Source organism: Portunus trituberculatus, chromosome 38, assembly GCF_017591435.1.
Source record: "Portunus trituberculatus isolate SZX2019 chromosome 38, ASM1759143v1, whole genome shotgun sequence".
Lineage (NCBI taxonomy): Eukaryota > Metazoa > Arthropoda > Malacostraca > Decapoda > Portunidae > Portunus > Portunus trituberculatus.
The window spans coordinates 26573240-26588509 of record NC_059292.1 but is presented as its reverse complement, the minus strand read 5'-3'; the positions used below and the strand labels follow the sequence as shown (position 1 = coordinate 26588509).

At 34.8% G+C, this 15270-nt stretch overlaps 1 protein-coding gene across 4 annotated transcripts in view; it reads right to left on the bottom strand.

Moving 5' to 3' along the window:
* Window positions 1-308: 308 nt before the first annotated feature.
* Window positions 309-15270, bottom strand: part of LOC123514647 (sorting nexin lst-4-like) — a 39260-nt gene continuing 24298 nt past the window's right edge. For 3 of the 4 annotated variants that reach the window (XM_045272657.1, XM_045272660.1, XM_045272659.1), the window contains exons 4-12: window positions 15043-15199; window positions 11154-11237; window positions 10670-10842; window positions 10170-10284; window positions 9458-9695; window positions 7891-8072; window positions 7167-7333; window positions 4916-5122; window positions 309-4377 (exon numbers count right to left, since the gene is read on the bottom strand). In XM_045272657.1, the coding sequence (XP_045128592.1) occupies window positions 4330-4377; window positions 4916-5122; window positions 7167-7333; window positions 7891-8072; window positions 9458-9695; window positions 10170-10284; window positions 10670-10842; window positions 11154-11237; window positions 15043-15199 (1371 nt within the window). In that variant the 3' untranslated portion in view covers window positions 309-4329. The remainder of the gene's footprint in view (window positions 4378-4915; window positions 5123-7166; window positions 7334-7890; window positions 8073-9457; window positions 9696-10169; window positions 10285-10669; window positions 10843-11153; window positions 11238-15042; window positions 15200-15270) is intronic. The other variant, XM_045272658.1, reaches the window with a different exon arrangement.

The following is a 15270-nucleotide window of genomic DNA, read 5'->3' as shown; positions in this document are numbered from 1 at the left end:
GTGTGTGTGTGTGTGTGTGTGTGTGTGTGTGTGTGTGTGTGTGTGTGTGTGTGTGTGTTTTATGAAAATGGTTGCATACAACAAGTTAAATCTGGATACAGTAAACTCTTAAACTATTGCCTTATCAAAAAATAACTGAAGCTATTTAAAAGTTCTTGTGAGGACCAAAAAAGGAAGACTGGAAAGCAAAAATATACATACATTAATAACAATAATAATTATCACTCATCAGCTGATTATCTGCCTTCCTCACTGAGTTTAGTATGGAAGAAACCACATGCAACAGAACCATTTTGTCAGAATGATTGTGTCCACAGGACAGTTTATTGATATTACTGTCAACAACAAAGTTGGTGAATACAGCCAATGATCAATAGTCAATGAGATTGTAATCAAACCCACACACCAATCTCTTGCTGATAATATCCAATTCCCACTCAGAGGGTAAACAAGTAAAAGTAATACAATATGGAAATAACAATATAACTGGAAATGCACAGTGTTTCACCAAATTGCCATGTAGGACATCATTATGGAAACTGCTACCATCAGTGGTAGCATGAATCTCACAGAGGCTTTAGTAGGAAAAGACATCAGAGAAGATGGCTGCCGTATATACACTTTTGATTTAAAAAAAAGTTAAATGAGCTGCCTCTAAACTGAGAGAGCCTCTGCTTACATCTTACAGAATTGGTGATTGGACCATTAAGAGTAAGAGATTACCATGATAGTCAAACAAACACATATTCCAAGTCAGAAATACCTGAATGTTAATTGTGGTGCAGCACTGCTTTTACACTAGTGACAGTAACGAAAATTATTATTCTGAACTATAGATAAGATTTAAGGAGTTTACTGTATAACTGAAAGAGAATCTGGTTTCAAATATATATCAAAAGTATGACAGAGAAAAAGGAACTTTTTGCAATTATAAAACATATCAACTGAATTATAATGAAACATAACCTATTACTTATTTTGTAATAATGCTATGTAAGTAAATATCAAGAAATATCTTTATATGTATAATGACTAAATATTGATGTCTTAAAACATTCATACAAGTAAATATATTGTTTTTCTTTAATATACATTAAAAAATGGAGACAATATTATGTTATATTATATAATGACCAGGTTACATCATTTCACAAAATTTTCTCTGAAATGTAAAACATACGAGGCTCATTCATTAATAAAAAATATGGTAAATGGATTCTTTTTCTTTTAGGTGTGTTCGTCATCAAGACAGAAACTTGTATAACAAACTTGTCTTTGGTTTAATGCCCTTTGCATAAACAGCTATGAGCACAAATCACATAACACAATGATAAGGAAAGGGGAATAACCATGGCAAGGAATCTAAACATTCACATTATCAGGGAACTCCTAAAAATTAATGGCAGCAGGGTGGAGCCTGAACCTACCCTGTGTGTGTGTGTGTGTGTGTGTGTGTGTGTGTGTGTGTGTGTGTGTGTGTGTGTGTGTGTGTGTGTGTGTGTGTGTGTTTGTTTACATTTGTAATTACTTACTGTCACAATATGCAAGAAAAAGAGCTATGCATAAATCATCCATCTCCATATTTACTCTTGTCCAGCTTAGTTATAAATGGCTGAATATTTGTTGCATGGACTACTACTGTATGTGTGTGTCTGTGTATGTGTGCATGTGTATGTGTTTATGTGTATGTATTTACCTATTTCTATTATACAAAATTTGAGCCAAACTTGTACTGTCTAGCCTTCATATCTACTTTTACCCAACTCAAGTCATAAAGTCATAGATGTTCATTGCACACATCACTTCTACAAGCAAAACATTCCAAGTGTCTAGACAACTATTTGAGAAGCAATTTTTTTCTATTGTTTAGGCATTGAGTCTTTTCTAATTTGTACTCATGATCCCTTACTTTCATAAGCATCCCTTGTTAGATAGTTAACATTGTCTTATTCCTTTACTGTGACCATGTGTGTGTGTGTGTGTGCATCTCTCTCATGAGCTCACAGACATGATGTGATACAACCTCCAATGCAACATGGTGAAAGATTAAATAATTTGTGTTTGTGAATGTGTGTGCCCATGGGAGGTGGAAAAGCTGATCCTACAGTACTACAACTTAAGTAAAGCCTCATTGAGCACCAATTACCCTGTTAAGCCCTGAGTCCATGACTGCTTAGTTTATGACATCCCTCAACACAAGCCTTTAATATTTTCATAAGCATTCAACAGATGATGTACATCAAGCAACAGACTTCAGTTACTAAGCACAACAAAATCAGAATCCATGGTTTGAATAGTTATCAGAATCTCGCTTAATACATATTATACATATTATATTATATTATATTATATATATATATATATATATATATATATATATATATATATATATATATATATATATATATATATATATGATTCACCATGCATTTATAAATCTAAAAAGTGGACATAATATTGCTACCAAGATGTTGTAATTCCCAAACACATGCTGCCATAATAAAAACATGAAACCCTAATATGTTAATGTTCAAATGTAATACTTACCAGACACACCAGCAATACAGACAAACATACAGACAGAGAGACACACAGACAGGTAGACAGAAGAAAAATTACATTATATGATATTGGGGTGTGTGGACTTTGTGTAAATGTAGACCCATGCATGTAATGCCAAAGTTAGTTACAAAATAGTGAGACATAAATGAAGGTGGGGAGAAATGCAGTATGAGGGTCTAACTTGTATATACATGCAGTGGAAAATGTATACTGTACGAGAAGTAATATAGCTTGTGACAATGTTACTAGCAATAAAGGAATATTATATACAGAGACAACTAAAAAGGAGCATAGTGAAATGAACTAGTTTGAGCCTTGGAATGAATAATATGAGAACTGAGAGAGAGAGAGAGAGAGAGAGAGAGAGAGAGAGAGAGAGAGAGAGAGAGAGAGAGAGAGAGAGAGAGAGAGAGAGAGAGAGAGAGAGAGAGAGAGAGAGAGAGAGAGAGAGAGAGAGAGAGAGAGAGAGAGAATTACAAAGAATGACTTAAAAAAAGCCAGAGAGAATCACAAAGAATGACTTAAATAAAGCCATACATGAACTGAAGAATTTGATAGAATTTAAATAACTTAAAAATCAAAGATCCAGGAAATGTCCACATGAATGACAGCAAAATATAATGTCAAATACCTTAAGAACATCTTACATTACCCAGTTAAAACAATGCATCAATACATGCTGAATACCTATTAAAACAATCTGACCTAATGATATTTCCTATACTCTCTCTGGGTTTCATCATCGGAAGGTTTATGGTCCTAATAAAGTTCACTCCAATTCTCCACAATTAGGATTAACTACATATTCTTGTTGGAAATTTTACTTCAATAAGTCTGTTCCTAAGGAGTGTGATTGCTCTAATCATTCAAACTATTAAACATGGTTCTGATTTTGAGTCTTTCTAAAACTTTTAAATATATTCTCAATGTAAAGATTCTCAATTTTCAACCTGACTACAATCTGCCTTTACATTGCCATTACAGATTTTATATGGTCATTTCACTAATGATTTAGTACTCTGATGAATCCTGGTCATCCAGTTTTGGGGAGCTTTCAAGAAACTTTTATTACCTTTGTTCTTTTCCATACAAAAGATTATATTTAATTCTCTCTCTCTCTCTCTCTCTCTCTCTGACTAGTTATACTCCCATGGATTTATATAATACTGTACATAAATAAGTGTAAATACCAGTCTAATATGTCATTGTCACTAAGAAGTAGTAAGCAAACAAAAGTTTGATATTCCAAAGTCAGAAAAATCAACAATATGGAAACAAAGACCATGAATTGTAATCTGTCACACTGTATAAAATACTACTTGCATAGTCTTGAGGTCTGGCATGGTAGGGTTTAGAGACCACTGCTGCATTGCAAAAGGTTGTCCAATTATTCCAATTTAAGTACAATATAAAACTTTTGGTGTTTGCCATGGTTATAATTCAAAATGTCCTTGCTACACCCTTACTTAGCATCAGGAGCCTCACTGAACAATAGCAAATGCACCTTCAGATACCCAACATTCATTCTGCTACATCATACTGAGCAAGAGTCAAATGGGTCCTCTGTTCCAGTCATGTGGTTAGAAATTTTTACACTTGGAATTTCAATATCTACATTAAATACATCTGTTCACTGTCATTCATCAATGAAAAGGCCCTGTAAATTACATTTAGCATTAATCATCTCATGGAAGGTTGTGGCTATTCTCACAAGCTTCACATTCCATAGGTGTGAAGTAATGATGGCGTGCTAATAATTGGACTTACCTATACATCATTAAATTTCTGAAGACTGTCTCGTAGTCGATCAGTAATCTGGAAAAAAGAAAAAAATTCCATGAAAAAAGTCAAAGAAAATAGAATTTCAGCTTCCTATGTTGATGTTTATAAATAACATTTTCCATACACTTAAAATACAGACAACTTACAATCTCTCATTATAACAAGAATTTTGTGCAAAGACATATTTCAATATCTATAACTCTGAATAAAACAAATTTTTGTGGCCTTAAACAGGTTTATGGTCCTAATGGAGTCCACTATTTTTCAATCATCCTACACATAATATATGAAATGTAGCTACTTGTATCCATCTATAATGCCTTTTTCCCTTAAATATATCTTTCTAGCTATTCCCTTACTCATCACTAGAATCTATGACATCTATCAGAAATCAATAGTGCACATCTTTAAACATTTTCACTGCTTCATGTGTCTTTTAATTATGTAACTTGGAAAATGAGCCAACTATAATTCTTATGGTTGTCAAAATTAATACAAACAAGTAAATAAATAAATAATGAAGAGAAACAAAAAACAAAAATGAAAAATATAATTGAATCTAATGCCTCACCTTCTGATAAAAGTTAATTTGTTCGGTAAGGAAAGATGTCATGGCTTTCTTGAAGTCCCTTTGCCGTTCATTATGGAAGTGTGCCACCTCAGCATGAAGGGCATAGGCAATGGTGTCAGATCTCCTCACCATCGGGGGAACCTGGTCGTCATCAAGCCGCCCTTCACTTGCTTCCTTTTCCACTTGCCTTCTCTTTGCTATAGCACCCTGTGAACAAATACACCACTTACAAAGATGGAAAGTGAACCATGCACCTCATTTAAGAAGACCTAGGTAAAAACTAGCCCTGTTACTTACTGTTACCTGAAGCTTCCATGTATTTTCTTCTGCTCAAATTAAACAAATTATTAGAAAAAAATACACACACAGTTAACTCAAGATTAACACAAGGGTTACGTTCCTGGAGAGGTTGTGTCATTCAAAATTACGTTATTCTAACATAATTCTCCCATAGAAAACAATGCTAATAGAGGGGGTTACATTCCTGGCCACAAGGAAAGTTTGCCTATTTTGGAGATTGTTACTAAAACCTTAAAAAATATTAATACATCACTAGGTCATGGAAACAATAAAAACACAAGTTCTCATCTTTGCATCTTTCTAGTCCGGAAAATTAGAAAATTATTATTAAACGTGATTTGTTGTTTGATTTTACACGCCAGGAACATTATCCCATATTCATACATTTATTATTAATGTGTTTAACAAAACAAACCATGGGTATAATTTGGTGGTGGTTGGTAGCAGTGTTTGATTACCATCACGTCAGTTGACTGAGCCATGCAGTCCAGACCACAATGCCTCACTGTTCCACCATAGGCAACATGGAAAACTTTACGAAGAAGACCAACCCTATTACTGCTGCAGTGCGCAATTTATTTAACAGGCTTGGTAAGCCAGGAAAAAATGCTTCTAAATAAAAGCACAGATGGCTGTATAGTGGCCTTAAGACAGAAGATAATTGCCACCTCCTTCAACTGTGCAGGCAATGGGAAGAGAACTGTCCACAAGCTAGCTACATAAATGGTACTTATCAAGCACTAAAGACATACAACTGATCATAAGTTAAGTAGATTTCTGATTGAAAACTTGAGAGATGGAGATGCTGTGATTGAAGGTGGCAGTGGTAATGTTGTTGTTCCTAGGTTTGGTTCCAATCACAATTTTTGTACAGTAAGCAATCTGAACAATAACCTATATATTTCTATGATTCTAAGATCAATTAGTTCACAAAAAAAGAAAAGAAAAATAACTAAATAAATAAAAACAATAGGTATTAAGGCAAAATTTATGCAAAGGTAATGACAAAGACAAAGGTCTTGGTTCACCTTAGCAGTGAAGGTAAATTCTGCCAGATCGCTGCCTTCCCGAGCTGCAGGAAGGCAACGTTCACTCTTAAGAATACCGAATTCTCCAAGATGGTATTGGAAGATATTCTTAAGAATCTGGCCGAGAACATCTCAAGTGGTTCCCGCAGAAACAGCGTCACTGAATCAAATTAGCCAGCTTTAAATTGAATAAATCACATTACTTAATCATATCTCCTTTAATATCAAGTCGCGATAAATCCAAATAGTGTTATTCACACTTGCATTAATCGAGTTGACTGTATATCCTTCCACAACATAATTCTTTTCCCTTTGAAAATTAGTGTGCTGCAGAAGGCTTCAAATTTACCAAATAATAATCAAACACTAAAAATCATTGGTTACTGAAATGATATACCAGAATTGGTCTTAAAAATCATATGCAATCTTTTGATCCATGTACTTTCAATTATGAAATTATCTTTTCAAACTCACTTTCTGTACGTACCACCACATTACCTGAACATACCACCTCCTGCAGGACCCCCAGTCCTAAAGTCATGAGACAAAAGCTTCAAGAGTCACACGCATTGCAAAGCTCAACACTATAGAAAATCTGATGTTAAAGTCGCCCATCACCATTACTTGTGTCTCATTTTTCAGTCTCCTGCTTTCTCATGATCCATTAAATAACTTGTGTTGGTAACTATCAAAGGCTCCAGATTAACAAATATATATAATATTTTTCTCTTTCCTAAATGATCCTCCTGTATCTGCCAGTGTAGTTAGTGACAGTGGTCCCTCGGCCTCCACTCAACCCACAGTGCATATTAAATAAGCTAACTTTCCCTTTACAAGTTCCTTTTCAACACAAGGAAAAAACACCTATAAAAGATAGGCTGTCTGCTAAGGAAGAACTATCCTTTATTCTACTGTAGATGTACCTTTGCAGCTGAGATGACACTGGGAAAGCCATCTATAAGGCCTTTATACTCAAAGAGAAGGTGGCACAATGGATCCCAGTCATGCTTGGGCTCCTCCTCAAATACTGTGCCAATGTCAGCATAAGCCTCACTCACATGGTGGATAGCATCAGTCAGTCCTGGGGCACCTAATGAAAAGAAAAAAAAAAAAATAAATAAATAAAAAAATAAATAAATAATAATAATCTAAAAATATTGGAATGAGTTACAACTTTTGATATCTTTTACATTATGCTGCCTTCTGATCACTTGTATAAAAGATGTCACTACTAGTATTATTATTCATTCTTAGTATTCATTAGAAAAGTTATTTATTATAATATTCAGCCCTTTATAGTTTCACCATTCAAAATTAATGCACATGAGGCAACATGAGAGATTTGATAATGAAAATGTCTAAGTATTAACATCATTATTTGCAAAAATACAGTATTCATAGCTGTATTCACAAGCATTCTCTTATATCTTATTTTTTCACCCTCTATGAGGGAGAGTGCTAAGATATACGAGAAAATGAGAGGAAAGAGATGATATTAAAACATGCAGAGGGAATATAGGGACAGAAATTAATGAAGATTCCTGCACTGAACATTCCCTATAATTTCAAAACAGACTCATACATAAAGACAAAGGATGAGGAAAAGTTCATTGCTGAATCTCAAGTGAAGCAAGATCAAACACTTACAGTTAGATGGGTCAGTATCAAAGGCTCTACTCAGTTTAGAGAAAGAGTGTGAGATCTTGTTGTATTCTCGCTTGAAGGCAGTCTGGTGCTTCTTGGTTTGGTCAATGCAAGTGTTCTGGAGAAGCTTTACTGATTCATCAAGGTTGGAGAAGAATCGGCTGTAACCTTCCAGTTTAGCTTCCCTGTTGAAACAGATGATCTTTGGTAAGTCTTCACCAGCCTTTCATTCATTTAGTTATACTTGTGAGTTCTTTACTAGTAAAGATTTTTTAAAATTTCATTTTCCATATTCATTATTAAATGAACTTGAAATTGAAATAGTGTATATGCTTTTAAGATCTGTAAAATCATTCATAGAAATTATTACTCTGTCAATTAAGAGCAGTCATTCAGGTAGTAACACATCTGACTACAACACAGAAAAATTTAGTTCAAACCCCAGTACAGGCAACCACTGCTTAACGAAGATTCACACAACGAAATTTCACTACAACGGAGGTTTCATTTTACTACCATCTGCTCGTTTAACGAACATCAAACTCGCTTTAACAAAGTTTTATCCAGGTAATTTTTTCCAAGTTTGAAAGCACCGCCGTATCACGCAAGCCAACAGGCTTTTGAATACAACAGCGCCTCTCGTGGACAACACGCGCACCACACACTTCCCCTGTTCAAAACAATAACAGCTTCAGCAGCAGGTCGTCTTCCCTCGCTCAACTTACCACCAAAATGCCTTGCAATGTTGCCTAGCATTGCTAAGAAGACTAGGAAGTCTCTTACTCTCAAAGTGAAGCTGGATATTATTCAGACATGAGAGGCAAGAAAACTAATAGCACTGCTCACCACCATCTTGACTCCATCTACTGTCTCTATTTTCAAGTCAGCAGACTCTATTAAAAAGGCTGGTGAGACCACATCTTCCTTGCAAGCTAAAAGAACCACCTGAACTCATGACTCTACAATGGATAAAATGGAAAACCTTGTGGAAATGTGGTACATAAGTTTAGTATGTGATACAATGATGCGCCCTTTGTTTACATTCCAAAGGTTGCTGGCTAGTCTCTTTCCCATTTCACTCTCCCTCCCTTCATAAGTTTAAGATCATCAACATTATAAAGTTACGTACATACATACATTAGTGTACATTATAATGACTTAACTTAAACTGCCTAAATATTTAACTTCATAATTTTTACTTTCATTAAACCTTTCACTGTACACTGATGCACTCTCGCTTTGTTTACTCTCAATGGAAGTTCAAGTCAGGGGTTAAACTTGTTATAATTGGTTTGCTTAACAAAGTTTCGCTAACAAAGGGTTTTCTAGGAACGTAACCCCTTCGTTAAGCAGGGGTTGCCTGTATATAACATATTTGAAAGATTATAAGACACAAGAGCTTATAAGATGCACCCAGTTTGGAAAGACATTGAAAATAAAGTAGGGAGACAACTGTACAATGAGGGGCAACACACACACACACACACACACACACACACACACACACACACACACACACACACACACACACACACACACACACACAAAAACGATGCACAATGAAACTTACGTCTGCATGAGGTCAAGTGGAGTGTCGGGTCGCTCTATGGCAAGGTAAAAGTTAGCTCCTACCAGTTTGTCACTCTCAGCCTTGCGCTTGCCAGACTTCCAAACCTTCTCATCATTTGGGCACGTGACAAAGTGATGAAACACTTCACACTGAGCCAAGATAGGATGACGGCAAATACGATCAACCCATGACTGAAGCATTGTCATCCGGTACTCTATCAAGTCTTCTTCAAATCGACCTGTGGAGCAAACAAGGCAATCAGTGTGCAATGAGAACAAGTCAAAATATAAATAAACGATTTCCATAATGCTATTCACTTTACAATGAATATGGCATACCTATAACACAACATACTTTGTTATATCAAAAACACAATCAATTTTGTTTCTGGCTACTTATCCAATTCCAGCACCCATGCATAGGACAAGGCAACCAAATGAAGTTGGTTCTTATCATTCTCTTCCAAATCTTTCCTAAGGTCTGTATTTTCAAGTCTTACTGATCTAATGTTCAGAAAGACTTGAGACAACGTGCAATTCTCTCTCTCTCAAAAATGCATGAAGTAAAAAAACAAGAAAAAACAGTTCTGTAGTTCGGTAAACAAGATAACAGGTATATCACATCAAGCTATGTAATTATAGATACTGCTTTTTAAGTGATAGTAAGTCATAGATGAAGACTGTTAAAGACTAAGATAATGAGAGTGACAAACCTGATATTTGTTTCTCTGGCAGAGGTGGTATAGGTATGAGTGGGAATTTTTCACTCAGCCGGCCCTGGATCCAGTCAAAGTGCTTATACCTCCTGGAGACAGCAGTTGATGAGAACTGAAGAACAAGACTCATTAGCACATCAGAAGTGGTGTGTGTGGCAGAATACTGTACTGGTAAAGGAAACAAAGGACTGAAGATGTTAGTTCATGTATTATGATAGTTGAACACAAAACTGAAGACTATCAACCTATATAGTATCGAACTAACATTCTCCCTTAAGAATGCATAACCACAAAATGATCTCTGTAAAGCCTTGCCATATCAAAAGAAGAAAAACAGTGGTGTATCTAATCCTCGTTACATTTCTTTTAGTTACCTATGAAGAGAATATAGTGACAGATTTCTTTCAACTAAATTGTAGATACAAGAATAAAACTTCATAGCCAGTGGGCTTATTTGACAGAACTGGAAGAGGTTTGGTCAAAAGTTCATTACTCACCGAAGGCATCAGTGTGTAGGCAATGAAACTCTTCATGCCATGGAACTTGGACTCCTTTTTTGGTGATGAGATAGCACAGGTGAATTCGTGTTGATTTGGTCTCCATACTGGACCATTCCCATAATCATCAACAAACACCTTGTCCTTTTCATCAACAGCAGCTTTTCCAGCACCTGCAAGAGGTAAGCTTTTAACATCATGTTGCTGGTAACACACATGTATACTGAAGGTAAAGTAGAAGAATCATAATCAAATATATTGTTAGGTACAAAATACAAAATCATATAACCATGGTAAATTAACAAAAATACACTACACATCTTAAAATGAAAGTAATTTCAAAAGTAAATTCTACTTTGAATATCTATTCATTTTTCTTTTACATTTGACACAAGACAAAACAAACAAACAAACAAACAAACAAGCCACACAGAAGCAGGAGAGCCCTACCAGGCAGAATGCTGGCCAGCAGTCCCATACTCACCTACAAGGAAGTCTTCAACACCGCTCTTCGCTAAGTTTGAGAAGCGGTTGAAGCTCTTTCTAACAGTCCCGCGGCCGTCCCGACCTGTTTTCAGTCAACCACCAAACATGGTAAAGTGGGCCATCCCCTCAATGGGAGCCTTAGCTAACACTACCCCAAGCTTCACTCAATAGGACCAGAAGTGTTAGTACAGAAAATAAACGTAAGGAGACTACAGATTGCTGACAGTGCAACATATCACTCAAAGAAATCTGTGTTAAATGAGAAGAAATAGCTGAATCACTACTTCATCCACTTAGCAACAGAAGAATAGTCACTAAATTGGTTAGTATTAATATTCAGATAAAAAATTACTGAAGTAGAGATGGGAAGATAGAAATCATCACACATCACAGGGAAACTACAAGTAACATGGCTGCAAGGACTGGATGGCTCAGTATGGATGAATAGATGCATGATGGACTTCATAACTACCTGTACTCTAAATATGAGGGTATAATTGTAACAATGTACTAATGTTAAACTGATGCCTTCCTACAGACAACTGAGGATACTTAAAAAATGTTTCAGGAAACATCTGAATTCCAGTTAATTTCCACCTGTAAACTATAAGACAAGAAAATGAGAAAAAAAAAAAAAAAAAAAAAAAAAAAAATACACTATACTATATATAAAATGTCTATATATATGTAAATCAATAAATAAGTGACCTAAGAAATTATAAAGTTAATGTATACATTATGAGCAGTCTGGGCCAAAAGAGATGATCTTTCAAATTACATTGGTATTCTTCAAGGTTAGAGTGGTATTTTTAGTTCACCATCAACAAAAAGGGGAGGAGAGAGATGTAATTGTAGCTGTACAGGTTAAAGTGAGAGGTAGACATAAGTAGCTTGTGGCAAGATGGATTAAAGATACAAATATGAGGAATTTACTTCGCTAAAGATTTTTATAGCAATCCACATCAGACTAGCACTTCAATGATGCAATAATAATGGGTTGATTATCATGTCCTACTTTTATGGGGAGTCATCTCTTCCCTGACCAAAAGTCTGCTTCATATAACCATTTCCAACCTACACTGATAGACAGTGTTGGTGGACTCAGTAACAGTGATGGCTGTCATAATATGCCCATTAAAAAAAAAAAAAAAAAAAAAAAAAATGAAGCTTCATATTTAGGACATAACAATACCTATTGGCATTACCACTACTTCAAGACCCTAATTCTGCTTTAAAACACCAAGATATTGATCTGAAGGTTGATTTTTTTTTTTTTTTTAAGCACAAGTAAATATAGGAGTGTGTGGCAGGACACTCGATGAGGTGCTGTTTAATGGCCCTCATGCCCAAAGCTATCTTGTAAGATTTGTTTTTCTGATTACTGTATAGGTCCCCTTCCTTTTGTTTTCCAAATCAATATATGGTATTTATTGGAACCAAATATCTACTAAAGCTTCTCCTTCTTGGGGATACGTATTAGCATTCTCTTTGGGCCACCTCCTCAGAATATGATGAAGGTCTAATCTTAGTGCAATAACCACACAGGATCTTCATCATTGCCACCACTGAAACAATTTTGTGATATGAAACACTGAAAAATTTATCTAAAAAAAGTTAAGCTAGTATACAAGAAGTGGCTAGGTATCAAACCAGATACAAGACACTCAGAGTACATACATGACTAGCAATAATGCCATGAGATCGACTTGACCATCCAGCAACTATACCGCCACCACCACCATCACTCACCCATCCCAAAGAAAACACCTACAAGCAGAGCAAACAGGTTGAGCGCAAACACAACACTGACAAACTGAGAAACCTATATCTTGCAGTATGATGCAATTATTTTTTTTTACTCTATCAGCTTCACAGCACAGAGCTCCTTAACACCTAGAAGCAACACCAGCATTCACTTGCTGTACTAAGGAAGCTAAACTGAGGGTCACATAATACACCAGTTTCAAATCAAGGAAAATGGAATCCACCTAATCCTCACTGATTACATACATTATAACTAACACTAACCTAAATGTTTCACATACATGTAGTTGCACATTAAAGGATGATGACTGAGCAAAAGACATTGAAATGAGTTGGGGAAAATGTGATGAATCAAACACAAAACTCTGAATTATAACAGAAGTAAATCATGATGCTGGTTACTGCCACTGCTTAGTTTTGTGTGTGTATGTATGTATATATATATATATATATATATATATATATATATATATATATATATATATATATATATATATATATATATATATATATATATATATATATAGATAGATAGATAGATAGATAGATAGATAGATAGATAGATAGATAGATAGATAGATATATATATATATATATATATATATATATATATATATATATATATATATATATATATATATATAATATGCAAATAATTGAGTTAAAATAAAAATATAAGAAAAATATAACAAGAACTAATAATTTCTTACAACTTAACATGAAGACGATACAGTGAGGAAATTTCAAAATAATCACTATAAGACAGCATGAAGCCTTCAAGTCATACCTTCCTGCTCTGCATTTAGCTTTTTCTCAGTAAGTAACAAAAAAACTCTTACTTGGTATGTCAGAATGTTCTATAAAATCCACTAGAACGAAACTTTCATCAACAAAAGACAACTCTGACTAAATGAATACATAAATTTATGATTTTGTCATCTTCCCATCATCTGTGTCCTGATAGACAAGTTCCATAGTAAAATCCATCAGTTTTTTTACATCTGATAACTTAACTACCTACATTTCTAATTTGTAACTTGTCCATTAAATTTGGAATATGACTTTCCATTCTCCACAAAATATTTGATACACCTCTAGACATAGCCTTCATATTAATTATTTATCCACATCACTTAATATGTACCCTACATCCCAACTTAATTTCTTATCTCCTTGGTTGTTGCACCTTCTCTAACAGCAATATTACACATCCAACTCATCAGTCATATGCATGAACTTTCTATTGACACATAAAATAGAAAAAAAAAAAAAAAATTTAATTGTTAATTACAATATTTTTTGTACCCTGCACAATAAAGCTACTATCCATTCCACTACAACGCTGACATATAATCACAAAATTATATCTTAAAAACAATGCAATTAACAAAACCCAAACAAGATTGTGAACACAAATAAATCTTGGTATGATATCTGGTATATACAGTGAACAGCATTGTAACTGCATACTATATACATACCTTCCTCCATGCTCCATAGACTGACTAACAAGAGGATCCCACCGATCCGAAGTCTGTTCCTCGAAATCTAATCATGAACCACAAAAAGATAACACCCATTCTCTGTCCTATCTGTTTTGTCCTATCTATTCCATTCTTTCCTTCCATTTTAGCACTTCCTAAACACACTAAAATGTTATTATTTAAGAATGAATGGATCCAATCTTTACTGCAAGTCCACTCCAGTAAAAGGAATGATAATCTCCATTTATACATAAATTCATTAGTCATGCCCAGTGGTAGACTAAGTAGCAGAACAGCAACACTGATGGAACTACTATGGAATCAGATTAGTTTTAATTGAAGATTCCAGATCACTAGTGAAGCAGTCATTTCTTGTGACTTGAAAGCTCCAAGACAGTCCTCAGCCAGCTCAATTTGATGCAACTCATATGTGACAATTATTTACTCTATAGCACTCCTTCAGTTATATCACTAAAAGAAATGTATTCATTCATGTACTAAAAATCCTCATTACAAATACTATTACAGAAATAACTTCTGTCATGTTAGTCTACACTAGTGGCTAGATTTTCAACACACAAGACCAAGTAAAATTAAGGTTGCACACAATAACACACAGTGCCTCGGTGCAATACAAACCTGCATTGCTGACATCACTGACACTGCTGGTGACAGGCTTGTGGGAGCGATTTGGTGCTGACAAACCAAAGTTGCCCGGTCCATTAGGGTAGCTGGAACCTGGCTCAGAGTCATCGTCATCCCAGTCATCATCCCATTCATCATTATCGTAGCTCAGCTGAACCAAAAAATGTAAAAAGACAAATAAATAAGTAAGAAAATAAGTTTTAAAAATATATACCAATAATA